At 39.0% G+C, this 26,920-nt stretch overlaps 1 protein-coding gene across 9 annotated transcripts in view; it reads left to right on the forward strand.

The window, feature by feature from the left end:
• The window catches only part of LOC128263693 (gamma-interferon-inducible lysosomal thiol reductase), a 284,704-nt gene that overhangs the window by 86,860 nt on the left and 170,924 nt on the right, over positions 1–26,920 (forward strand). The window contains exon 1 of one of the 9 annotated variants that reach the window (XM_052998786.1): positions 1,804–1,924. The exons of the other annotated variants lie outside the window; for them this stretch is intronic. Coding sequence (XP_052854746.1) covers positions 1,841–1,924 — 84 coding nt within the window. The 5' untranslated portion in view covers positions 1,804–1,840. Of the gene's footprint in view, positions 1–1,803; positions 1,925–26,920 lie in introns of those variants that run through there. 9 annotated transcript variants of the gene reach the window in all.

The following is a 26,920-nucleotide window of genomic DNA, read 5'->3' on the forward strand; positions in this document are numbered from 1 at the left end:
TGGATACCAAGCTGACCTTGCATTTTAGAGACAGCGCTGCTAGCAGGCAAAGGCCTCAAGCTGTGGCCGGATCAGAACCTTAAGTTAGTCTAAGTTTGGTACTCCGCAGCCATAGCTGTGTTAAGATAAACCTTTATAAATTTATCTAACCCTTTGCCTAAACAGGCTTGAGAGTAATAAATAACATTAAACAAAAATATAAAACGGTCTAAAAGTAATTTATATATATATTCTTGATCAGCATCACTACAAGAGTCGATCTAGCCATGCCCGTCTGTCCTTCCGTCCGTCTGTAGATCCGTCCGTCCGTTTGCTCGTTTCTGCGCAAACTAGTTTCTTAGTTTTAAAGCTATCTGCATAAATCTATCCCTTTCTATTGCAGGTGGTATATCAGTCGAAACGAGGCGGCTTGGACGACTATAGCATATAGCTCCCACAGGAAAAAAATGACAAAAAATAATCTTTATTTATTTATTTTTTTTGTTTTTTGAGACATAGATAGATGTAGATATATTAGTTTAATATGTAAATGAAAATAAAATTTAACTTTTAATGGTTTAAAATTTTAGAACTAAGCTGTTAATTAAATTAAAATCGGACGACGATATCATATAGGTGCCATAGGGCCGATCGGATAATTGAGCTAAAAATCGGCATGCTTTTAAGCATACATGCGTATAAATCGAAATTTAGTTATTTTAAAGAATATTAAGTTTTGGAAAACAGACGTCTGTCTGTTTGTCCGACCGTTTCTACGCATACTAATCTCTAAGTTTTAAAGCTATTTGCATGAAACTTTCCCAAAAGTTGTATTTCTATTGCAGGTCGGAACGAGCCGGATCGGACGGATATAGCATATAGCTCCCATAGGAAGAATCGGAAAAAAAAATTATAACTTTTAATTTTTAAAATTTTTTTATAATTTTTTTTTTAGTTCTTCGACATGTAGTAATAGTTAAATATTTCAGAATAACGGTTTAAATTTCATTAAAATCGGACGTCTATATCATATAGCTCCCATAGGAACAATCGGAAAAGTAAATAAAAAAAATAACTTTGCTGTTTTTTAATTTTTTTTTAAGTTCTTCGACATATAGCAATGGTTAAATTTTTTAGACTTACGGTTAGTAATGGTTAAATATTTCAGAATAACGGTTTAAATATCATTAAAATCGGACGTCTATATCATATAGCTCCCATAGGAACAATCGGAAAAGTAAATAAAAAAAAAACCTTTGCTGTTTTTTAATTTTTTTTTAAGTTCTTCGACATATAGCAATGGTTAAATTTTTCAGACTTACGGTTAGTAATGGTTAAATATTTCAGAATAACGGTTTAAATATCATTAAAATCGGACGTCTATATCATAAAGCTCCCATAGGCACAATCGGAAAAGTAAATAAAAAAAATAACTTTGCTGTTTTTTAATTTTTTTTTAAGTTCTACGACATATAGCAATGATTAAATTTTTTAGACTTACGGTTAGTAATTATTAAATATTTCAGAATAACGGTTTAAATTTCATTAAAATCGGACGTCTATGTCATATAGCTCCCATTGGAACGATCGGAAAAGTAAATAAAAAAAAAAACTTTGCTTTTTTTAAATTTTTTTTTAAGTTCTTCGACATATAGCAATGGTTAAATTTTTTAGACTTACGGTTTAAATTTCATTAAAATCGGACGACTATATCATACAGCTCCCATGGAAACAATAAAAATATATAAACATTTTTTTTAAATGTAAATTTTCTATTTTGTATTTTTTTTTTAAATTCTTTTTGTCTTATTATTAATTTGACAGTTCAGAATTACGATTTTAATTTTATTAAAATCGGAAAATGATATCGTATAGCTGCCATAGGAACTATCGAATAATTAAGCTACAAATCATCACAGCTTCAATGTTTTTAAACATATCAAACGCAAGTATATGATAATTTTAATGTTTTCAAGATTATTTAATTTTTTCAATAGATGCAAGGGTATATAAACTTCGATTTGTCGAAGTTTGCTTTTTTTTTTGTTTTTGTTTAACAGTACTATGCCGCAAGCACTCACAAGCGTACCGAAAAAAATGCAAACCAACCATTGTACTGCTTCAGCGACCGAGAACGGAAACGACCAAAGATAACTCGAAATCGCGTCAGCTGTAACGGTGGGCGTGTGTATGTGTATGCGGCTAGCAGCTCAATTCATTGGCAAGTGCGAGTCCTAACGGAAAATCATGCACTGCCCGATAACTAATGGCAACGAATGTATAAGTTTTGTGCTATAAGACGCGGGAAAATAATTAAAAGTGCGGGAAAATTGTGAAAAGCGCCAGAAAATTCTTAGGCAAACTGTAACTAAATAGGTGGTTACAACGACGTAAAATGGGGAAATTAAGTTTGCACTAATGAAGTCGGCGTCGACTACTTTGTTTGCTATTTAATGGTCCAAAGCGATTCAATTATATCTTGAAATATATTTATGTATATGGCAAAATTATCATTGTAAGTACACGCAGTTTTAATTTTTTTTGCTCACGATTTTTCACTAATGCAAAAAGTTGAAAGTCGTGCCAAAACACAATTAAAACAACTCGATTCGATATCAACAGAAACTACCTTTGGTGAATCCATAGGATGGGCGTTGATTAGCGACAGAATGCAAATATAAGCAATATAATTGCAGAAGCAACAAAAGGAGTAGCAGAAAACATCCAACGGCGAAATTAATAAATGTTCGATTTGTGCGGCTTTTGCCGAATCTTTCCAAAAAAGTTGTTTGTGTGTGTTTGTTAAAAGTATATAATCAGTGTCACAGTAAAAGTTTATACTGTTTTGTATTAACAACAAAACGCTAAACTTTTAGTTTTGTTAAAATGTGGCGACAATAAGCCATATGCTATAGGAACAATTTGAATAATCGTGTCCCTGAGGTGTTATTTATGCAAGTTCTGGCTAGTAGAGGCCCTACAAACTTTCCATCTATTGACACATTCCTATTAAAAAACTTTTATGCGTCGCTGCAACGACGCAATCGGCTAACCCAAGGCTACTCTCGCTCTGGGTTTTTGTATCTTATCATCTTACGAACCTTATTGAGTGGCCCTCAGGGAATCGATGGCCTTGCCGTCAAAATCACAGCTGCCGCTTCCGCCTTAGCTGGTAACAGAAATCGTGCTTCTGTTTCGTAGTTAACTACGTTATGGTCAAGACTTAACGGGTTATAAAAAGGCCGATTTCTACTTTGAAATCAAATCAAATTTTTTGAGATAAACACAGAAGAGGAGCTGCTGCAACGGTAGCTATTGATGGCGTTTAATCTGTTCCTTATCTGGAAATTGTGCCTGTTGATCAATTATAAATCGAACCTTTACTATCACTTACGAATCTATGCTCTCCATAGAATATGAAAAAAGCAGTAGCCAAATTCAATAATTTTTCATATTATCGTTTTACATCGTTCCTTAGAGTTCAAAACGCGGTCGCGATGGGAAGAAGGTCTGATCAAACATATTCAGCAAATAGCAGCAGGTGAGTCCAATATGGGATGCAAAGTAATAAGCATAAAATTAGTAAAACGGTTTTGGGGTTCTTCTCCCCGTCGAGGAAACTGAAGTATAATGCCACTCTCCTAGTCAGATGAACTCTTTCTTCAAAATAACTCGGTAGAAGCCTGCTTAAAATACGCAAAGAGCTCGCATCTGTGCATAAATTGCTTACGCGGAGGACATGGGGTCTCACATGAAGTCAACCTCTGTCAGCTAATAATCCGAAATCCGGAATCAGTCCAAAACCAATTATGGCGGCGGGATTTTTTTGGATTGAGGATCTCAAGTAAATTTTGTTCAAATAAAAAATGTTTCGGCATCAAGCTAGATTGTCGCGTATTGGAAATTTTAGCTTTTCACCCACACTAAATCAACCTCAGCTTAATCCGGAATCAGTCCAAAACCAATAATGGCCGATGAAGACCTTAGATTTGTAGAGCATCTTATGATACGATTCATAACATTTTAACGATACATTTTAATAAAATTGAATCTTTAGCAATGTGTCATACAGGGACGGGTGCATGGTTGGGTATCTTATATATGTAACCGAGAGCGTAGTACTCTTGCATAAACTCAGAATTCAGCGATTGTGTTATTAGATTTGTTGTATACATAAATCGAAGTGAACATAGTGAGTTATAAATCTTTATAATACAACTTTTTGATAACTTTCATCACACTAGCACTAGCACTCCCTAGGAAATGATCCCCGCACTCAGATAGGACTAGCGCAAGTTTCGTCTGCAAGTCACCGCAGACTCTTCAGTTATCTCTAGGTATAGGAGCTGTAAGCTTAAAACTTCTCACGCCAATTAGATTTAGGTCTAATTTTCCCCGTAACTACCATAGCAAAAATCGTAATTCAAAAACATTTCCACAGCAGTGTTTTCAAGCTTTAAGGAGCTGCTGTCGATGATCTTGATAAGCCGCTTTGGTTGAAAGGTCTTTCGTTTTTGTAATTGTAAATTGTACTCAAACCATGCTGCGATTAGGCGGTCAACGTCACAACCAACTTTAATCCTGCGGACCGATCCTTAAAAGGAAATACGGAAATAATCTTGAAACGCCGCTTTGGTTGGAAGGTCTTTCGTTTTTGTAATTTTAAATTGTACTCGAATACTGATGCGATTAGGCGTTCGACTAGCGTACGCGTATCTAGAATATAACGCCAAATTCCCGATACTAATGACAAAATGGAATGGAATTTTCAATGAGCATTTGCACTACACTAATTGTCGTCCAGGACCACGAGCGTTAGTCGGCTTGCTTAGACAGACAATTTGGTTGATCAATGCATGACGAGAGTGTGGGGCTGTTTCTCGAAAATACACAGCTGTAAATAATGGGATATGATATGATTTATAACTGACCGTGCTAGAATCTGTCGACCTTTTAGAATGAGCGGAGTCAATTTGTTCGGTCTAACTCGAGTGTTGTTATAAGTGCTAGGCAACGAATCACTAAATAAATATTAAAGCATTACACTTAGAACTGCTAAAGAATCTAACGTCTTACTCGTTAATTCTCTGTCTCAGAATATTAGTTGGTCGTCGTGTCCCACGTTAAAAACTATATTGCCACCAAATTTGGTGGTTCCGCACGGATGTTGCAAGAATTGGACTCCGATCAGCAAGGTTCGCTCGTTTTCATCTTGCAATGGGCTCTCTTTTCGGGGGCTTTTGGGAGGCGGCTGTCAAATCAGCAAAAACATCTCCTACTGAAAACGAAAAATTAATGCACTCGATTCTCTTCGAAGTGGAAGCTGTGCTTAATTCACGACCGCTATTAGTTGACAGCAACAATTTAAACGATGGGGAGGCAAGCAGAAACGAATTAAATGGACAAGGCAGTCAGCAAATCTACAACCCATTTATTGAAGCCTCCTTAACTTCAACGTGGGCGATGTTTGGTCACTTCATTACGTTCTTGGAGTTCCCCCCCAGTTTTCGTGGAGTAAAGACGTGTGTTCGATAATTACCTCTAGTAATCTAGCTCAGGCCTCTTTCCGCTCGTGTGTGGATCTTGCACACGAAGTCTGTTTTTGAACACTGCAAAGCGGAGGCTGTTATTGTCGCGAAATCGAACAGCGATAACCGAGACTTAAAACGTGTTATTATCACACCTCGCTCTGCGCGTTGCGTAAGCGGGAGGTTGTTTACAACTTGTCTTACAGACTTTTTGATCTTGAACTGTGAATATTAATTGCTTTATACGTTAAAAGTATAAAGATAATTGATATAATGGAGGAGTCATCTGCTCACTCGCCTAGCAATAGGAAAGATAAATTTGAGATGAGAATATAGCTGGTACGCCCGGTCGAACAATGATCATCAGCCCCATGGTGACAATTAGCAGTAAATCCAATACTAGTGTTTCTTGCACCATTTCAAACGCGTGGCTGTAACTGCGGCTAGCAGCATTTGCTCGGCCACAACTCCGCTGACAAATGTATTAACATCGTTGGCGAATAAAACAAAGAAATCGAAATGCCTGTTCCAAGCTCCTGGACGAAATGTCAGCCGAAAACGCAAAGAAGTTACTCCCCCCAGGCCCGCAAAACTAAGTTGCAGGCCACAATGCCGCTTAACAAGCCGGACCATTCTTCTTCTGCTAAGGCATTGGGTGACAATCGATTTGCGATTCTGGCTGCTGAAGCAGAACAAACGGAACAGGATCTGTGGTGGAGATAATGTATCTGCAAAAACTAACAAAATCCCTGCTACTTGTGTAATGTAATGTATTGCAAATGTAAGCGATCCGGTCTTGTTGGAAAAATCTTTTCATCTCAATTGCTGGACTTACGATGTTCAATTTTGCTAGGGTTAACCCCTTAAAATGTTTTCTAGATCCGTGATTACAATTCTATTTTTTGCTAGAATAATTTCCAAAAGGTGGGTTTCTTTATCTGTTTCGAGTTTATGGATTTCATGCATTGAATTTGTGAGTTCATTTAGACTTTTCTGAAATTTGATATTTAATTCTGTTTGTCCTTCATCTGTTCTCATTAATTGTTCTTGATTGAATTTTATTTGCTCCCAATCGTTAAAGTCTGGTGTGCCGGCAATTACTTTTGTCCCGATTAAGTTAATACTCCTAGCGGCTCTATGGTGGATTTTTAAGGTAGTCACCAACTTGCGAATATTTGTAAGATCCGTCATTATGACTGGTGTCCTGTGATCGTCTGTAAATGCCTTCGTCATTGTTTCCGTCTGGTCGGCGTAGTCTTCATAAGTCGTCACGTTCGTTAAGTGCTGTAGGTATCCGTAGGACTCCCAGATGACAATTTCGTTGTCTTCTATCGGGATGTAGTCTGCGTTCGTGCAGTCATTAAGTTTTACTGTCGCGTCCGTCTTGACAGCCGTAAGTACACAAACTAAGATGAATTATCATAACCTAGAAAAATATAAAAATAATAGAAAAAGGGGTTCAGTAATCTCGCGAAGACGGTTAGCGTAGATTGTCATTGTGGACCACCCTCCCCTCAATTTGGACCGTGGTTCCCAGGTCTGCTTCAATGATTTTTTTCGAACATGGCGAGAGCTTGTTTCCCATGTGTTTGTTTGCTTTTAAGAAAACTTTTGCACGAGCTTGATAGCCCTTTTGGGTCCTACCTTTGTTTACCTGGTCTGCTTTCGAAATCCGCGGGTTTTGAGTGAAGAATCTCTATGGGTTTTTTGTTGGTTACCGAGTGGATAGAATTGTTGTATTTGCTAATTGCCTAAAGAATTAGTTCGGTCGTATCGCTTAAGTTGCCCTCTATTTTCAAGCATCTGGCTATTTCCGCCAGTTTGCTATGAAACCTTTCTACCTGATCGTTTGAGGTGCTATGTAGAGATGGGGCGTTGGCGATGGTGATATTGAAATAATTCATGAGAATCGATTTAATTGTTACGGAGTTGAAAAATCTTTCGTTATCACAATAATTTGATTTTTGGGAAGAAATTTATTATGTGTAATAAAGGGAATTTTGAAAATCGATGCATGCAAGAAAAAGGGTTCCATCTGTTGAAAAAATGTCGATGTGGGGAATTTCCAACACAAAAGAAGGTATCGGTGTTTCTGCTACCACTTGCTTAGATGGATGGCGTTTGTATTTCACCATTGAACAGGTCTTGCAATTCGAGGTTATTTCTGTTGCTTACCGAAGCATTTTAGGGAAAAAATAGTCCCTCAAGATTTGTTTACATTTTCTTGTGCTGCTCGGTGAGCCCTGGTGCTCGGTTGTACCCGTTATGTCCTTCACGAAGCTTTTCGTATATTTGAATGACGTGCTGGGGAACAATTCAACTAGTCGATGTTGAATAAATGCCAAGATCGGTGGGAGCAATATATTACGTTTACCACCTCAGTATTAACTAAATCTTGTAAAGTGTTCAGCAGATTTTGTCGGTTAGAAATTTTTATTTCGTTTCGCACCTTGCTTTTAAACAAGAGGAATGTGTCAACAGAGGAGCTGTTTCCTTCCTCAATTACTATTTGGTTCCGGAAACAGTTTACTGAGTTGTCCGTCGTGTCTATGGTGTATGTCAGTGACTGTTCACTGTGTATGGTTGCTACATCTGATTCTATTTCGTCTTCTAAGACGTTTATGTTCTGGTCAGACAGCGCGTCTGCCACAAGGTTTTCTTTGCCAGGTTTATAAACTAATTTTGCGCCGTGATCGTCGATAATCCCCTTCCAGCGTTTTAGTTTCGCGTTAGGGTTTTTGTCCGAGACGGCAAAGGTAAGTGGCTGGTTGTCTGTAAAGATCTGCAAGCCTTTTACTCCGTACAAGTAATTCCGGAGGTTTTTCAGTGCCAAACTATAGCGAGGAGCTCTCGCTCGTTGATTGCATATAATAGTGATGGGGCGGCCATCTTGCGATAGTACCGCTCCCAATCCAGAGCCTGACGCATCAGTCGTCGAGTCAAATGGTTTTTTGAAGTCCGGGTAGGAAAGCAGAACGTCTTCTGATGCCAAGATCTCTTTCAGCCTGTCAAACGTTTCAGTCTGTTTCTTGGTCATATCTATATCAACTTTTCTCGACTGATATTTGCTAGTTTTACAATTTTCTCCCTTTAGGATATTCGTTAAGGGTCTTGCGATAGCCGCGAAGTTTTTTATGAAGCACCTATAATAGCTTGCTAGTCCCAGGAAAGATCTGAGTTCGTATAACGTTCTAGGCGGGGGGAATTGTTTTATTGCTTTGATCTTCTCAGGTGAAGTTCGTAGCCCTGTTTGAGACACTATGAATCCCAAGTATTCGACGCTTTTTTTGAAGAACTTTGACTTTCCTTGGGACACTCTCATGCCCGCCTCTAAGAGTTTCGTTAAGGCCCAATCCACGTCCCTAACATGGTCCTCTTTTGTTTTGGAAAATATTATAACGTCATCGACATACACATAGCATATCTTTGAAATTCCTTCCCGGAGGACATCGTCGATGGCCCTCTGGAAAATGCTCGGGGCATTTTTAAGTCCAAATGGCAGTCTACAGAATTCGTATTTGCCGTTGTTGATTGAAAAGGCTGTCTTTTCCTTTTCTGCCAGCTCTATCTGATGAAAGCCTGACTTGAGGTCGAGTGTCGTAAAAAATTTCGACTCGCCCATATTAGACAGTATTGTCGAGATGGTAGGGATAGGGTATCTATCGTCTACGGTTTTTTGGTTGAGTTTTTTGAAGTCGATAACCAATCGCTTCTTTTTAACCCCATTTTGGTCAGTTCCTTTTTTGTCCACAACCCAGGTAGGGTTATTATATGGGGACTTGGATGGCCTTATTACGCCGTCCGCAAGAAGTTTAAACAACCTCTGCATTGACGAATTCGGTTACACCCATGGGGTGCGGGTATGACTTAGAGTATACCGGTTCCCCATCTGTTTTAATCGTTGCCAATGTGTTTATGTTGAAAGGCAGTGCTTCGTCCGGATCGGCGAAGGCTTTATGATTTTTTACAATCATTTTATCGAAGGTGGCTTTAATTGCCAGAGGAACGTCCTCGTCATCGATTTTTATGAAGTTAACGTTTTCCGCTTTAGCAAACTGGATCTTTTCAGTTCCATTGCTAGTGTGCAGAACATTTTTAGTAAAATCGAGCTTCGCATTCACTTGTTTAAGTAAGTCGAGTCCGATAATGCCGTTAAAATCCTTAAGGTCGTTAAGAATGAAAAAGGGTGTTTTTACGTTGAACACTGAAACTAGACATTTTTTATCTATTTTATTAAAGCCATGGATCGACTTTACTGTGAAGGGTTTATCCGCTGCCACGATGCCTTTCAGCCCCGGGAGTGGAGTAATGTAATTTTTAGAGGTGCCTATTTCTTTTTCTGCTACCGTACGTGTAATGTAAGGAAGCAGGGATTTTATTCCAAAAAATTGTAGGAGTCTTCTCCAGCTAACTCGTCCTCTATCTCCGTGGTGCTTGCTTGCGCAACGAAGTCATATTCCTCATCGTCGGTTTTTTCTTCCGGCATGAAGTTTATTTTTTGTTAGGATCGTGTCGACCCCCTTTGCCACGCCGTGGGCTGCTTGAACCTGGAGGAGGCGTCGACCTCCATTGGTTCTGGTGCTGGTTGGCTTGGACCTGCGCTATTATATGGTTTTTGTTTAAAGGAACCGCTCTGATAAGTTGCTCCCTTTTGGGTCCTGACAAAGTGAGGGTTCTTTTTTATCGCCCCCTGGCTTTGGTTCTGTTCATAGTTTTTCCACCCCGTTTGTCGCTGGTTGCTCGGCCTAAATATCTTTTCCTCGCTGTGGCGGGCGAAGGTGGCTGCTAAAGCGCTTCTGTCATTACTTGCCTCAGCTTCTTGAGCTAATGCCAAGGCTGATGGTAAGTCTCTTGGTTGCGCCGGAAAAACGGCTATTTTCAATGACTTTTTTAAGCCAGATATGAACGCATGTAAAGCGTCATCTCTGTGCTGTTCATTTAGGACTGCCGCCGCGGTGGCGTCGTGAGTCATGATTGTTTTGTTGGTAAGAAGCGTTAGCTTCCGTTCGATCTCGTCATAGTATTTAAGAAGGGGCAGTTCTCCCTGTCTTGATAGACTTAACTCTTGTTTAATTACGTGTGCTGGAGTTTTGTCCGCATACGTAAAATCCAACCTTGCCAGTATGGCATGAAAGTTAAACACTGTGTTAAATGAGGCTAATACAGCCGCTGCCGCGCCCCGTACCTTATTTTTAAGTATTCCTACAGCCTGGTACGGCTCAAATACCCTATATGCTGCAGTAGCAGCCTGCCTCCAGGAAACATAGTTTTCCTGCTTCCCGTCGAACTCCGGGACAGATTTTACCATGTCTAGGGGTTCGTTACATTCTTTTCCCGGTTCTATTTCTATTTCCAGAAAAGTCTGAATTTTCGGAGTTTTATCCTTTAATGAGCATAACTCCGCCATAATTTTGGCTTATTTTTCATCGAATAACTCTTTTTGCCTTTGGAGCGCGCAGGCTATGGCAGCTTCCATGCTCGCAATTTGTTCAGCCTGCATTTCTTCTGTGTTCTGGGTTCGTGCGTTTTTAAAGTCAAGAACACTGTCTCGGATGTGTGGTACCCTGCTGGTCGATGGGTGACAATCTCTTTCAGATTGATTATGTTCTGACTTCTGCCTTTCTACTCTTGTCTTCAAAAGCTTTTTGTATTCTTCTAGAACTTCTTCGTCCGATGAGACGTTGTCGCTATTTCTATACATGGGTCAGAAAAAAAATATCGTGGGTGCCACAAAATTCAATCAAGGGTTTGTTAAAAAAATATTTTTGCACCTATTATTTTTTGCAACAAAATTTAAATATAAAAAAGAAGAACGTTTTATTAAAAAAATGTTTTGTATTTTTTTGTGACGGAAATCAGGCATCAAAAATATAAATTTTTATTACTAAAAATTCTCCAAAAAATATAACTGGTTTATTTTATTATATGAAAATTTGAAATTTATTCGTTTTTAAGTGTCAATGAGATTTATTTTTGAAATATTTGCATTACCGAACACTTAGGACAAAAAGCCTACTCACATGTTCTTATATTTATTTCGTCTTCGAGTTCTATGTTTTGCTGACGGCTTTTGCCGCCACTGGTACTGCCGCAGTCGTTGTCGCTGTCGCTGCTGTTGTCGCTGCCGCCGCTGTCGCTGCTGTTGTCACTGCTGCTGCCGTTATCGCTGCCGCTGCTGTTGTCTTCTTAGGGAGTAATTTCTTGAACTTCCGGTTGCAGACGGTTTTTTTTCACTTGTTAAGAGGAAAGTTTTGGGAAATATTACGGTTTGATGTTCGTATTTATTTTTTTAGTGCCAGTTCTTGACCGCACTTTATATTTTCACTTGCACTTATTGCACTGGATCGCATGTGTCGTTGATTTTACTTTTTACTTTCACTTGCAATTTCTTGCACTTGGATCGCGTGAGTATCGTTGAGTTATTTATATTTTATTTATTTCCATACGCCCGTAGGGGCATAGGTATTTTATACAGAGTTAGTTCTCTGGAGTACAATTTTTGACTAAACTAAAGAACCTAGCCAACTGCAGCTTGAGACCTTTGCCTGACTGCAGCGCTGTCGCCAAGGTGCCAGGTCAGCGTGTTGTCCCTGCCCGTGGCGATCACTCGCTCCGCGAGTGCTCTGTTCTGACTCCGGGTACTTGCACCCGGAACGCGCGGTCAGCGGTTTCTTCGCTGCGCGTGCAGGCCACCGGATATGGTCTGCAACTCGGCAGTTTCTTCTCTTGGGAACTGCCTGTGTTAACTTACATATTCAGTTATAGCTAAAATAGGAGAGCCCGCCGTGGAGTTTATTGTCGGCTGTCAAAACTTTAATCGAGCTTTTCTCAAAACCATGTTTTCAAAGTTTCGGGGAAGCACTGTCTCAAAACTATCCAACCGATTTGGTTGAAATTTTTTTGTGTTTTTAAACACATTTATCTAAATACTCTGCCTTTAAAATAATTATTTTTTCAATAATTAAATTTTTATACCCTTGCAGAGGGTTTTATAATTTCAGTCAGAAGTTTGCAACGCAGTGAAGGAGACATTTCCGACCCTATAAATTATATATATTCTTGATCAGTATCACTAGCCGAGTCGATCTAGCCATGTTCGTCGTTTGGGATGGACAAATACCACTTTCACACTGTGTTGAGTTGAGGCGCTCAAGTGGCCAAATCGTTAACAAGCTAAAACAACGGTTGGCCTAGGCTGGACGTGTCCGTGCAGATCAATGCGCTGCAGCACGAAAATGAGGGTTCAGCGAGCTGAATGTTCGATACAGTGTTCCACGTTGCCCCTAGAAGGTTCAATAGGTTCATTTTTGTCTCCCGCTTGAACAAACTAAAAAACTCAGCAAACTGCGGCTCCGTGAATTACGGCGCGGCCCTACTTCATTTTTGAGTCGCGGCTCTATTTCACTTTTCAAAATGAATTCATTTGTTCATTTTTAAAAATGAATTAAGGCCGCGGGCCTAGTTCACGAGTTAGTTCTGAGTTTGCCCAATAAACGACGAACATTCTGATAGTGCAGGGAAAATAAATGATCTCACTGGTCACTTCCGCGATTGGGGCGCGTAAGTCGTTTTCCGCGTATCGAAGGCTAAAAATCCACCGAGCTGGACCTTCGGGCGAGGCGAAGCCGGGTAGAATTTGTCGGACGTGGGGGGATTGAAGGGAAAAGGATGGCGGTGTGTTTGACCAGTCGGGAATGATGTCCGCGCGCAAGTCACATGCACTACGAAAAGGAAAGCTAGGGTACTAGACCAGACGGGCCGGGTGTCCGCGTACCGGTCGCATGCGCTACGAGGAGGGAAGCTAAGATACTAGACCAGACGGGTCGGGTGTCCACGTACAGGTCACAAATACTACGATGAGGGAAGAAAGGATACTGGACCAGACGGGCCGGGTGTCCGCGTATAGGTCACAAATACTACGGGGAGGGAAGCTAGGAGACTTGACCAGACGGGCCGGGTGTCCGCGTACAGGTCACAAATTCTACGCGGAGGGAAGCTAGGGTACTAAAACAGACGGGACGGGTCGCATGCACTACGAGGGGGGAAGCTATTGATCGACTACCAATAAAAAATCACAACCGAGGGATTTCACTTCTTTTCTTTATTTTTTGCTAGAATGTTTTATTTATCTAATACCCTCCTACGAGTCCGCTACACCATCTTTACTAACCTCAAAACACTGATCAGCCCTCTTATTCACTTTCCGCGTGCCGTCGCGCGGTCGAGGCGTTACTTCGGATTACACGAAAAATTACTGCGGGAGACACGTCCGTCCCGCCTTACCATCCAAATAACTTGACCTGTCGAATTAATCAATTTTAGTGGGATTATTGTTGTTACAAACAAAGACTGATCAAATGTATTTGGTATACAATCTTCAAAATATTGTTTGTACAAACTTTGGCCAGTTGAACCGTCAAATCCATAACTGGCAATTAATTTCATATTACAAATATTTGGATAAACGTCAAATATGTCTTTTTGTAATTGTTATATACGTTCGACAGTGTGATTAAGCATGTTTTGTAGTGAAACAGAAGCGACAGACTCCGTAATATTTATTCCTTTAGGCCTGCACTTATCTTTTGCAGCGATAATTTTTTTGTAGCTCGGATAAATGTCGCAATTCCTGCATTTACTTTGCAGCCTTATGCTCATATACTGTTTTTTTGTAAAGCCGTTTTCAATTAAAAAGTCTAAGGCTTCTTCTGGAGTGAAAGGTACAGGCTCTGCTTTGGAAGATACTTCCTCAACGGTCAATCGCGCCTTTTTTGCAGCCAAGTTTGCTGCATGAGCAAGAAGATTAACGTCGTTATTATTTTTAGATGAAAGATCGGCAGCTAATCTTTGCTTTAATCGGCAACTTCCTGCATCATAGTTTAGTCGTGGGCGTCCTGCATTTTTGGGGGCCTCTTCCATAAAATCAGATGGTAATAATTTGATTTTGAAACGTAATGCGAGCCAATTTTCATGCTTCTTCTTAAGTCTTGAAACATCCCGGTTACAATGGTTTAACCGTGTTTTTAATGCAGCAACAAAGTTTGCTATTTTCTTGTCTATTGAGTTCTTTATATGTTCCTTTAATGTTTTAATAATATGCTGCAGCACAAAATCATTAATACTTTTATTTTCACGACCATTTGCCAGCCAAACCTCTACCATTTCAGCATAGCTCAAATCGATGTTGTCTGTCAAAAAACAATATTTCATGGAATCGGGCAAAAACGGGCAAAAAAAATTAGTGTAATCAAAAAATATATATGTTAAAGATAACATCTGTAGCAATAGTTTCTTAAATACGATTAAATACTATATACCTTTATTCCACGGAACACGACAAAAGTTAGGTTAGAATTGCTAAAACACATAACATCACAAAAACACATATTAATAAAGAAATTACACATATAACAAATATTGCAATATTACATAATATTTCACATACCTGCACAATTATCATCCATTTTGAATTATTGCAATCGGGATATTAGATTTTATACAATTTGTTTTCAAACTTTGCATTAATTTCACGAGAAAAGCAATGCCAAAGTTTGCGGTAAACGATCAGCTGATTTCCAGGGCTGCCAGCGATCGCAGGGATGCAATTTCAATTGAAACTCTATTATTTTCAATTGCCCTGAATATTACTCTATCGCAATAAAATATTGTTTTTGCCCAACTCTTAAAAAAAAAAATTGGATTCTTGCACAAATTTTGGACTTTGGGACCAGTGTGAAGTGGCTAAATTCTGGGTGGGTGTAACGTACACACCTAGACGGTGTACGATACAATTATTGGTAGTATGTAAGGTTATAGGTGTAAGCGACGTATTATGGATAGTAAATATTAAGTTGAAACCGAATATTAAGCCGTAGTTAAGTTCCAAACCCGAGTGGCAACGCTAGCCGATATTTAGTAAGTTAATAGAAAATACTAGAAATTAAGGAATATACCAGAAAACCCGAACGCGAGAAAAAAAAGAGCGTGGGGACGGTGGTCATACACCGATCGAGTTGGCGGTCTCTTGTGTCGGAATGGTAAGACGTGTCTCCCGCAGTAATTTTCCGTGTAATCCGAAGTAACGCCTCGACCGCGCGACGGCACGCGGCAAGTGAATAAGTGGGCTGATCAGTGTTTTGAGGTTAGTGTACATAATATTCCTCTCCGTTAAGTAAAGACGGTGTAGCGGACTAGTAGGAGGGTATTAAATAAATAAAATAATCTAGAAAAAAAAATAAAGAAAAAAAGTGAAAGTGAAATCCCTCGGTTGTGATTTTTTATTCGTAGTCGATCAGTAGCTTCCCTCCTCGTAGCGTATGCGACCTGTACGCGGACACCCGTCCCGTCTGGTCTAGTACCCTAGCTTCCCTCTCCGTAATATTTGTGACCTGTACGCGGACACCCGGCCCGTCTGGTCTAGTATCCTAGCTTCCCTCCCCGTAGAATTTGTGACCTGTACGCGGACACCCGGCCCGTCTGGTCTAGTATCCTAGCTTCCCTCCCCGTAGAATTTGTGACCTGTACGCGGACACCCGGCCCGTCTGGTCCAGTATCTTAGCTTCGTAGCGCATGTGACCGGTACGCGGACACCCGGCCCGTCTAGTGTAGTATCCTAGCTTCCCTCCTCGTAGCGCATGATTTTAATTATACTTATTACTTTCACTTGCAATTTCTTGCACTTGGATCGCGTGAGTGTCGTTGAGTTGGGCGACAACTATAAAACCGTTAAGTATTTTTTTTATATTTTTATTTATTTATGACTAATCTAAGGCCTTTGCCTGGCTGCAGCGCTGTCGCCAAAGTGCCGGATCAGCGTTTTGTCCCGGCTCGTGGTGATCACTCGCTCCGCGAGTGCTCTGGTCTGATTCCGGGCACTTGCACCCGGAACGCGCGGTCAGCCGTTTCCTTGTTGCGCGTGCAGGCCACCGGATATGGTCTGCAACTCGGCAGTTTCGTTTCTGTGTTAACTTATATATATATATAAATATTTCTTTTTTGGTTTTTGAAGATTTTTTTTAACATAATTAGCATTGTTTGATTTAAATGCTTTTGTTTTGTTCGATTGTTTGTTGCTATTTCGATGGTTATTTGTTAATGCCACTCTTAAAACAGTCCTTGTCGGCAAAAAACTCGGCGATTCGATTTTCAGAAGGTTGTTTTCGAAAAAATGTTGCATAGCCAAAAACAAACGGTAAATACTTGTGCCAATTTTTGGACTGTAAGATGGATGCATTTAATCATCACAACCAAGCTCCCGTAGCTTGTGACGAGACACCACAGATGTATGATGCCTGGTGTTGTCATTCTGGAACACAATTTCTCTACAGTTGTTGACAGAAGGAATCAGAGTTGATGGTTTGGCTATAGGGCATCCTCTGATATCCCACCATACATTCAGCAAAACCTTCCTAGTTGTCCTGGGCTTGCCACCATTTGCGACGACTCATTGTACTTCGACCAGGAGCTTTTACGCTTGCTTTCTCATATGTGATGCATTTTTAATCGCCAGTGACAAACTGATCCCGATGTGAATCGAGCTGTTTGTTTAGCAGAGATTGTGATTATGAATCATAAGGGACATCGAGGTTTCTGACATCTTGTTCGACTTTTAATGCCTCTGGACAGTTAACATGCCACTGTTTACATGATTATATCCGTGTCAACGATAACTTTCGGTATTAGAATTACCACTTTGGAATCGTCTGAACCACTGTCTCTTAAGACAGAAATAATCTGTCTGCGAGATTATGCAGCGGTTTTTCTTTTCTTGAAATAATATTTCAAATTTGTTCGGCGTTAGTTCATAGGGATTGTTATTTTTGAACCGGGAAACTAAAAACAACTAAACGTCATTTGACAGATGCTGTCAAGACCTATCAAATGGTATATAGCACTGCCGTATAAGATTCCATCCGCCTTCACAAGCGAGTCGCGAAATTCGAATGTTAAAAGCGGGTTGTCATTACCAACCTTTGTACAACTTTTAGTCTAACACTGCCTGTTTAAAGATAGCTGAGAGAAGGGGCACAGCACATTTGAACATGTTCATATGTAAATAACGATCAAAATACATGGCTAAGTTTTCTCATTCAAAGGGTTCTTGCAATTGCTTTTTTTTCGTTCTTGCTACTTTAGCAAACAACGACGTTTCAGTCACTGCATATTTAAAAACGGATCGCATGCTCGCACATTGCTTGTGTGAGTATACTCAAATTAATATTTGGGCGGTGTGGTGGCGACGGTGGTTTTATACTGTTCGCGTGTGCTCTTTCGGTGCTGTACAGCTGTTAGCGAGCGTTGTCTTTCCTAACACGGTCAGTCTACATTTTTGACCAGTATGCTCAGGGGGAATGGTAGTGGGTTTAAGTTAAGAGAGAACAAGATGTGTTACAAGCTCACTTGCTTAAATCGGGAAAAATAGCGCACCTGTCGAAGATCGAGGACCAGATGTTACTGGCCTTGTTCTACACCCACTCTATTTGTATAATCTAATTGGATTCCACACATTTACACCAATGCGCTACATTTTAAACATCGTATGGTTTAAAATATATTTGTTCTCAGGCCTGATGACGGTTGATATTGTTGCTGAAGATCTTTAATGCACATTGTAAGGGATGCCAACTAAATAAAACAACCTTCTACTTTGAGTTCTTAACTTTACTGTTTTTTTTTCCAAATTTTGTTTCCAAGATTCTTATTCTAGACTTATCTATGGCCTACGCAGAGACCGCATCTGTTTGCCTGAGCCCAGGAGCCCTTGGTGCAGTGTGTGAGACACATCTTAAGCAGTTATATTTGATAGCTCGAGTGGCCTGCACTTACAGATTACAAGTGCTAAGAACTGCACCCTTGTCTTGTTTGAGTAACAGATTATAAATTATGGGTCTAGATCGATTAACTTGACATGCTTAGAGCTCATTAAATCGTATACTTTATGTAAATTTGTGTTCTTCTAAACATTTTGGCAAGGGCCAAAAAGATATGGAGTAGGGCATTGAAAATTCAAATAGTGGGCTGTATTTTTATTTTTATAATTTTTTTTTTATAATTATAATTTCAGTATATATATTCTTGATTAGCATCCGTCCGTCCTTATGTCCGCCCGTCTGTCCGTCCGTTTCTGCGCAAACTAGTCACTCAGTTTTAAAGCTCTCTGCATGAAACTTTACCGAAAGTTGTCTTTCTATTGCAGGTAGTATATAAAACGAAACGAGCCGGATCGGACGACTATAGCATATAGCTCCCATTGGAACAATCGGAAAAATAAATGAAAAAAAATTATAACTTTGATGTTTTTTCATTTTTGTTTTTATTTCTTCGACATATTGTAATGGGTTAATATATTGTAGAATTACGGTTTAAATTTCGTCAAATTCGGATGACTATATCATATAATTCCCATGGAAACAATAAAAATATATAAATAAATATATAAAATTATAACTTTGCTGTTTTTTAATTTTTGTTTTTAGTTCTTCGACATATAGTAATGGGTAAATATTTCAGAGCTTCGGCCTAAATTTCATCAAAATCGGACGACTAAATCATATAGCTCCCATGGAAACACGACAAATAAATATAAATTTTTGTTTATACCCTTGCAGAGGGTATTATAATTTTAGTCAGACGTTTACAACGCAGTGAAGCAGACATTTCCGACCCAATAAAGTATATATTCTTGATCAGCATCACTAGGAGAGTCGATCTAGCCATGTCCGTCTGTCCGTCCGTCTGTCAAAAAAAGTTTTCTTTCTATTGCGACATAAGTCGGAACGAGCCGGATGGGACGACATATAGCATACACTTCTCCAAATGCCAACTTCCTTCACAAACACTTTTGTTTAATTGCCACCTTTGACACTTTTTAAAAGTCGATAAGTGTCATTTTGGAAATAAATCAAATTTGTAGGCTAAGAACTTTAAATCTACTTTTTCTGTTCTCATGCCTACTAAACAAAGATATTTTTGGCTTTGATTATTAGTTTTTTTATCCGCAAATAAGCCCCTAGACCTTAGTTAAATATTAACCTCTTTTAAATCTGTACCTTGTCTGTTCCCAGGCAAAACTAAATTCTCAGACAAGCTGTCATTTATTTTGGAAATATCATATTTCATAGTAACAAGTCGAATATGATTGATGTCTGTTAATAGGTTAATGACTCCGGATTGATAAATGTTCAATTGTTTGCTAAAAAGATTTTTATAGATATGTTGTTTTTAAAATATGGTTTTTAAAGTCATATTTTCATATGTTACATGAAACACCTACGAATGTAGGTCCTGCCGGGGGAATAAAATATGAAATAAGCTGTTTAATATTCATCTAGCACCTGATTGCTACGATTGCTGAATTTTACCTCCCGAAACAATCCACCCAAAATCTGTTTTTTGACGGAGGAGGCCATATATCTGAAACACTCCACTTTGCAGAATGTGAGCATATAAATCTGTCTCAATAATCAGATCTGTACTCCCCGGCTTATTATAATCGGGATAAGCCAAATTATAATTCTTCCACCTTGATTTCTCAACATTAACTAAGTTGACTGGAAGGTTCCCAATTTACTTTGGAAGTACCAAGGCTTCCTTTTTTAAATCTTTCTGATAATTTTTACTTTTTTTTTAATGCTTTACTTTGTACTTTGAGATGCACTTTCCTGTGGAAGACAACCCACTGATCTCAGCTTGAGATCGAATTTTCGGTAACTTTTAAAATCTGTGCAGATTTTCCCGAAATTAATGTGCCCTGTGAACCTCCATTTAATGATTTAAATTGAACGCGTGCTGTAGCAAGCAATGCTTGCAACTAAATATATTTCTTGCAGGCTTTTCATTCTGAATTAAGCTAATTGCAAATAAACGTTGCTCCAAAAATTCAAATAAACATTTATCATTTCCTAACCGAGTCAACATCTTAAACTTAATGCTCAATGCTTAATTGGTATACAAATTTTCCCTTTTATTTTTATACCGCTTGGGTAATAGTTCCTAAGCGGCTTAATAATTCTTCCCAGATCCCAGCAATAAGTGAGGCACCACATTTCTGGCTTCTCCCCTAAGTGAGATCTTAAGGTAATTCAATTTTAAGGAACGAATTAGGTCCTCTCTTAAATGAATGAGTTTATTTAATAACTCATAAAAAAGTTCACAATCCTTGGAATATCCAAGAAATGTGGGTACCTTAATTTTAGGTATTGGTGAAGCAAAACATCAGCTGTTCGTTATGAGATTTCCTGAAGTAGTTGTGATAGACTACTACAATTCTTTTTAAAATCCGAATGATTACTCATGCATTGGACTCTCAACTCATCATAATGCCTAATGAATTTTAAGAAAATTTTTTTACATACGTTACTTATAAAATGTAATTTAAAATTTAATTTAGCTGCTGCTCTCGTGGCCGTCTTTGATGATTGGTTGTAATCGATGACGTCGTTGGATTTCGCTGATGTTTTTGTTGTTGCTGCAGTAGTTTTGTCCTGTTGTATTTTATTGCCGCTCTTGTTGATGTTGTTGTATTTTAATACAGCCCTTGTTGATTTCCTGTTGTAGTTTGTTACCGGTGTCTTTGTATCCAGTTGTCTTTTGTTACCGCTGATTGCTTTTGAGCTTATTGTTTTCAGTCTTCGACTATCTCTCGTCGCGAGCGGACGTCTCTTATCTCTAAACAGCGGTTCCCGTACTGCCTCTGTTTTTACTGGACCCATGTGGTTCTTATATTTCACACCTTTTTATCGCGTATTTTGCAATATTCTTCTAACCACCGTTTATAAAAATCAATTAACGTATAAAGTCAAGAAGCCCCATCATGGGCCCAGGGCCTCCAAACCTGGGTGACAATCGGTTTGCGCCGCTTGCCATCAGCCCACCATCAAAAAAAGAAGCCAATCCCAAAAACTAGACATAGCTTCCCCGAACTTTCACCTACCTCTGTTGACAATCCAAGATATATTACAATCGCCTCCATCAATACCGAAAAGACAGTTTCTCATTTCTCATGCTTCGTCGTCCACCGAAAACATTGTGACAATTTCGAACCTCAGAGACGGAAATTTACTCATGCTTGTAAAATCTCAGGCCGATGCGGAAAAGTTTCTAAACACAACCGAGCTAACCGGTATATGCAAAGTACAGTGTGAGCTCCACGAGGCCGTCAATTTTGTAAAATGGACAGTTTATGCCCCGCACCTCTGTGACATTTCCGAGAGAGAAATCGTCGATGAACCTAAATCACAAAAAGTTACGGAATTTTACACATTTATGAAATCATACGATGGTGTGTCTAAACACAGCGGCGTCATCCTAATAACATTCGAACTCTATAACCTCCCATCTAAAATCGAAATTTCCTGGCACTCGGTGAAACTTCGCGAGTACATACCAAACCCCATGAGATGCAAGTCTTGCCAACTCCTCGGTCACACAACCAAAAAAACGTCAATCCAAAACCACCTTAAGCTCCAAACCAAATAACATCAATCCTCTCTTCCCACTTATGTCCATTACAATAGTACAATGGAACATGAATGGTTACTTTAACAATTACCACGAACTACAACTATTGATAAACGATACCAACCCTGATTTTATTTGCCTTCAGGAAACCCATATAAATGTCAACTTAACGAATATTGCTTATCCCAAGAAATTTACTGGATATTTCTATAATATTAGCTCTAATACCTATGCCAAGCAAGGTGTTAGCATACTTATTCCCCACAAGCCTATACCAATCAACAGCAATACATGCTCTTTAGGTATTGAAATCCTAGCCCACCCCAATATCTGTATTTTTAATACATATATACCTCTTTCTCAGTTAGTAGAAATTCTTAAAATAGTAGATCTTACTACCAAACTAATCCTATATGTGGGAGATTTTAATGCTTGGAGTCCATTGTGGGGGTCATCCTCGCAAAACTCTAGAGGTCTCCAAATAGAAGAAGAATTTACAAATCAACTTTAACTATCCTCAATGACGGCTCCGCTACCCATCATTCCACTCACAACTCTTTCACGGCTATTGATCTAACATTAGCATCCGCGTCACTGTTCCCCTTTTGTATGTGGTCTTTAAAAGACTCTCTATACGGAAGCGATCATTATCCTGTAAAGACAAATATTTAGTTTCAAACTAATCCCAAAAACTTACCACCATCTCCAAAATATAAAATAGATAAAACCAATTGGGATCTGTATCGCAGCAAATGCAAAGTTCACTTTATTTTCCCTGCTACAAACGACTTAATCCTCTTTGCCGCCAAAATAATAAAAGGAATCAAAGTCTCAGCTAATGTAGCAATACCACAAACCAAACCCTCTCTACATCCGCGAAATTTTTCTTGGTGGAGCAAAACTGTGCAAGATCTAAGGCAACACAAGCAATCCCTCTGGCATGCCTACAACAAACTCAAAGCACCGCTGCCCTGATTTCCTACAGAAAATCTAATGCTCTATTCAAATACAATTTCAAAAAAGCAAAGCGGGAATCCTTTGAATGACTTACATCCAATATAGTCCTCAATCATCTACCAAGAAAACTTGGTCTGACCTAAATCGCTTAATAGGAAATTTCCCAAATGACCTCAGAACAATTAAATATAACAACGTAGCACTCTCAGCACTCTGCAGATAATAGCGATGCCTTTGCGAACTTTTGGTCGGACTACTCCAAGGACGACAACTTCTCACATCAATACAAGACTCGTAAAGAAGAAATTCTTTCTCAGGAATACACACCCACCAAACTGTCCACCGCCTCCACAGACCTTGACTCCACTTTCACTCTTAGTGAGCTCGAATATGCCCTTAAGTATGCGAAAGGAAAAACACCCGGCATAGACCGAATTTCATATCCAATGCTTAAACAGTTACCCTCTGAAGCTAATTACCGACTATTAGAAATGTTTAACGCAATGCTAGCTAGAGGTACCTACCCTCATGTGTGGAAATCTGCCATCATTATCCCTATCTTAAAACCTTACAAACCAACACACGAATTAACATCCTTTAGACCCATTTCTTTACTCCCTTGCTTAAGCAAAACGCTCTAGTGTTAGCCAAAAGGTTAATGTGGTTCATTACGAAACAGAAACTTATCACCCCCACCAAACAGCTTTTAAACAACAGCATAGCACTCTTGATTCTCTTCTGCATCTCCACCATTACGCATCGTACGCCGTTTCTACCAAAAATCATGTTACCATTTTGGCAACTGATTTTGAAAGGGCCTTCGATCGCGTGCATACAGTATTGGATCAACTTTCCCGGTGGGGGGTAGGTCAAAAGACCTTCAACTTAGCGAAGGCTTTCATAATCAACCGTACTATCCGAGTAAGATTTGACAACACTCTATCCAAATTCTATACTCTCCACAAAGGTATCCCACAAGGATCGCCACTCTCTGTGGTATTGTTCATGATCGCTTTCCAATCCTTGAATAACATAATATTAGGACATAAGCAAATTAAACTGTCAATTTATGCAGACGATGCCATCATTTTTGGCAAATGTAAGAATACCACTACACTAAATAATATGTTTAAAGAAATCCTTGAAGAAATCCAAATCTGGGGAAACACCTCCGGTGCGACCCTTGCTGTAAATATATGTAAGCTTTTTTATATCTGTGAAAAACAACGCTGTACATACCCACCATTATCGTACAATAACATAGATATAGAACGAGTTCCTTTTCTTAAAATTCTTGGCCTGACAATTGATAAACGACTCAATTTTAAACAACACTGTAACGAACTTAGGATCAATCTTGTCAATAGACTAAACATTATTAAATTCCTAACATCTAAGCGTTCTTTCATCCATCGGAGAACACTTATACAAGCGACTAGAGCTTTGTTGCTGTCCAAAATTGATTATGGCCTCGCCATTTATGGGTGGTGCGCGCCATCGAACTTAAAAAAGTTCTTACCTCCTTATCATGCTGCCGTCAGACGTAACATTGGCGCATATTCAACGACCCCAACCCAACCATCCTAGCCGAAGCAGGATTACCGGACATTAAAACCAGAGTCGCGCAAACTACTTTCAAATTAATACCAAAACTCATGTGCTCAACCAATTCTATTCTGCTGAAGGACTTTGAAGTATCCTCGAAGCATCGAACGAAACTTAAAGTCCAATCCACAAAACGAAAATGTATAACCTTTATCAAGAGACACAACATAGAAACGCCTTATCGCTGGAATAAAGTCATTCCGTCCCCTCCGTGGAAACTACGCGCCACCGCCACGATTTCCAAAAATCTAGGACACCAATCACAACGGTTAATCAGCTATTTAAAGAAGTTACCCACAAATACTCCGATAGAAAATGGAGAAACGCCACAACCACCGTGCTTTGCAGTGGTTGACCAACACGGATTAATTGTTTCATGGGGTCAGCTACCTCACCACTTCTCCGTTTCTACTGCGGAAGCAGTAGCTATTATTCAGGCAATTTAACTTGCTCTCGAACTTAAGGGAAGATATATCATCTGCAGTGATAGTCTGTCCACCCTGCAAGGAGTCCAAAACTTTTGCAATAACAACAACCTGTTATCAGAAATTCGTCACTTCTGCATCAAAAACAACAGCAAAATTAAGCTATTATGGGTCCCGGCTCATATAGGAATAGATGGGAACGAGTTAGCTGACAAAGCTGCAAAACTAGCTGGACGAGCTCCGTGCCACACAATCATCCCTGGAGTACAACAGGACATCTGGAAAAACATCAAAAACATATTGCTGAACATCGAACTGGAAGAGTGGTCGTCGTTTAACCACTGGTATAAACAGTTTAATCCTGGCAAAAAGGACATCAAGTTTCCTACTTCGATCAACAGAAGGGAATGCGCCATTCTCACTCGGTTAAAAACTGGACACACAAATCTCACGTATAAACACATCCCCAACGGTGAAAGGCGGCTGAAATGCCCTTACTACGGAGCTGAACTATCACTCAAACATCTACTTGATACTTGTGGTCACTACCAAAACATCAGAATAAACCTATTCGGTCTTACCCCGCCCTCAAAACTATTATCTGATCTTACAGATTCTAACTGCAATCGAATATTGTCTTTCCTACGCATATGTAAAATTACAACAGCTTTAATTGTTAAATCTCAAATACAAACAAAAAGTTTTATCAATTGGCCACAGTAGCGTGTTACTCCTTTCCCTAAATTATTTATTATATTTTAAATTTAATCTTATGTATAATAGCTAATACTGAATAAATAAATAAATGAGCTTATTGTTTCATTTTTTAATTGTTTATAGATTATTTATTTTTGCACTCCTTATTCAGTTTAAAAGAGTTGGACCTATAGATTTTTTTTACTATTTTTGTGCGGTTTTAAAGAGTTGGGTTTTTTTTTTCAATTAGTTTTTGGAATTTTTAGCCTTAAACACGCTTATTTTTTGAAAGCACTTTTTTATTTTTGCTTTGAACTTGTCGGCTTCTCAACCACAGTTTCACATAAATTTTTGTATTATTTTTAGTTTTATGTATTTTTAAAAAACAGAAAATATTTTTTATTATCTATTTGCTTTTTTAATTAATGTTATTTAGAGACCCTAAGAAAGCGTTTTTACATTGCAATACTTTAGGCGCTGGCTTTAGCTCTGAGTCTCTTAACACTGGTGGGGGAAAACTACAGAGTCGTCGAAGGACAAATATGTTTGGGATCTTAAACTTTGAGTTCTGAATTTAACTGTTTTATTTTTCCAAATATTGTTTCCAAGGTTCTTATTCTAGAGTTATGGCCTTCGCCGTAATTTCTTGTCCCCCGCACAGGTGCCCTTGGTGCAGAATGAAGGCACTCACATTTATATCAACTATAATAGGAATTGTAAAATTAATTAGTATAAATAACCAATAACCAATGATATGCCATGGGTGGCGATAACTCCTTGCTGTTTGCAGCAAAAGTTACGAAAACAGCTCCTGGCTGTGTCCGCAGCAAGGCAAAAGGCGATACCATGCGCAGCGCGAAGTTTTGCGGGGCCTGGTCGATAGCAGCGCCTATCTTGGCGCTTATATTATGGCTTGGGATTCACGAAGGGAAATGCCATAAAATAATTTATGGGGAAACGCAGAGTATTAAATACTATAACTGGTACAAAATCTATGCAAGTCCAAAGACATTTAATGATATATCAAATAAGCAAAAAGGCATTTTTTTGCCAAATATAAATTCACTTCAATACGGACTCAGCCCACTTCACGCTTATATCAGAATTTTCGAATTATGTTTGCATATTTCCTATAGACTTGACGTGAAAGTTTGGCAAATGAGAACTGAATTGCAGAGAGATTCCTTTCGAGAACGAAAAAAACTTATTCAAGCTAGACTTTGGAAAGAATTGGGACAGAGAGTAGATAAACCGAAACCTGGTGGCTCTGGA

This window comes from Drosophila gunungcola, unplaced genomic scaffold (assembly GCF_025200985.1).
Source record: "Drosophila gunungcola strain Sukarami unplaced genomic scaffold, Dgunungcola_SK_2 000016F, whole genome shotgun sequence".
Lineage (NCBI taxonomy): Eukaryota > Metazoa > Arthropoda > Insecta > Diptera > Drosophilidae > Drosophila > Drosophila gunungcola.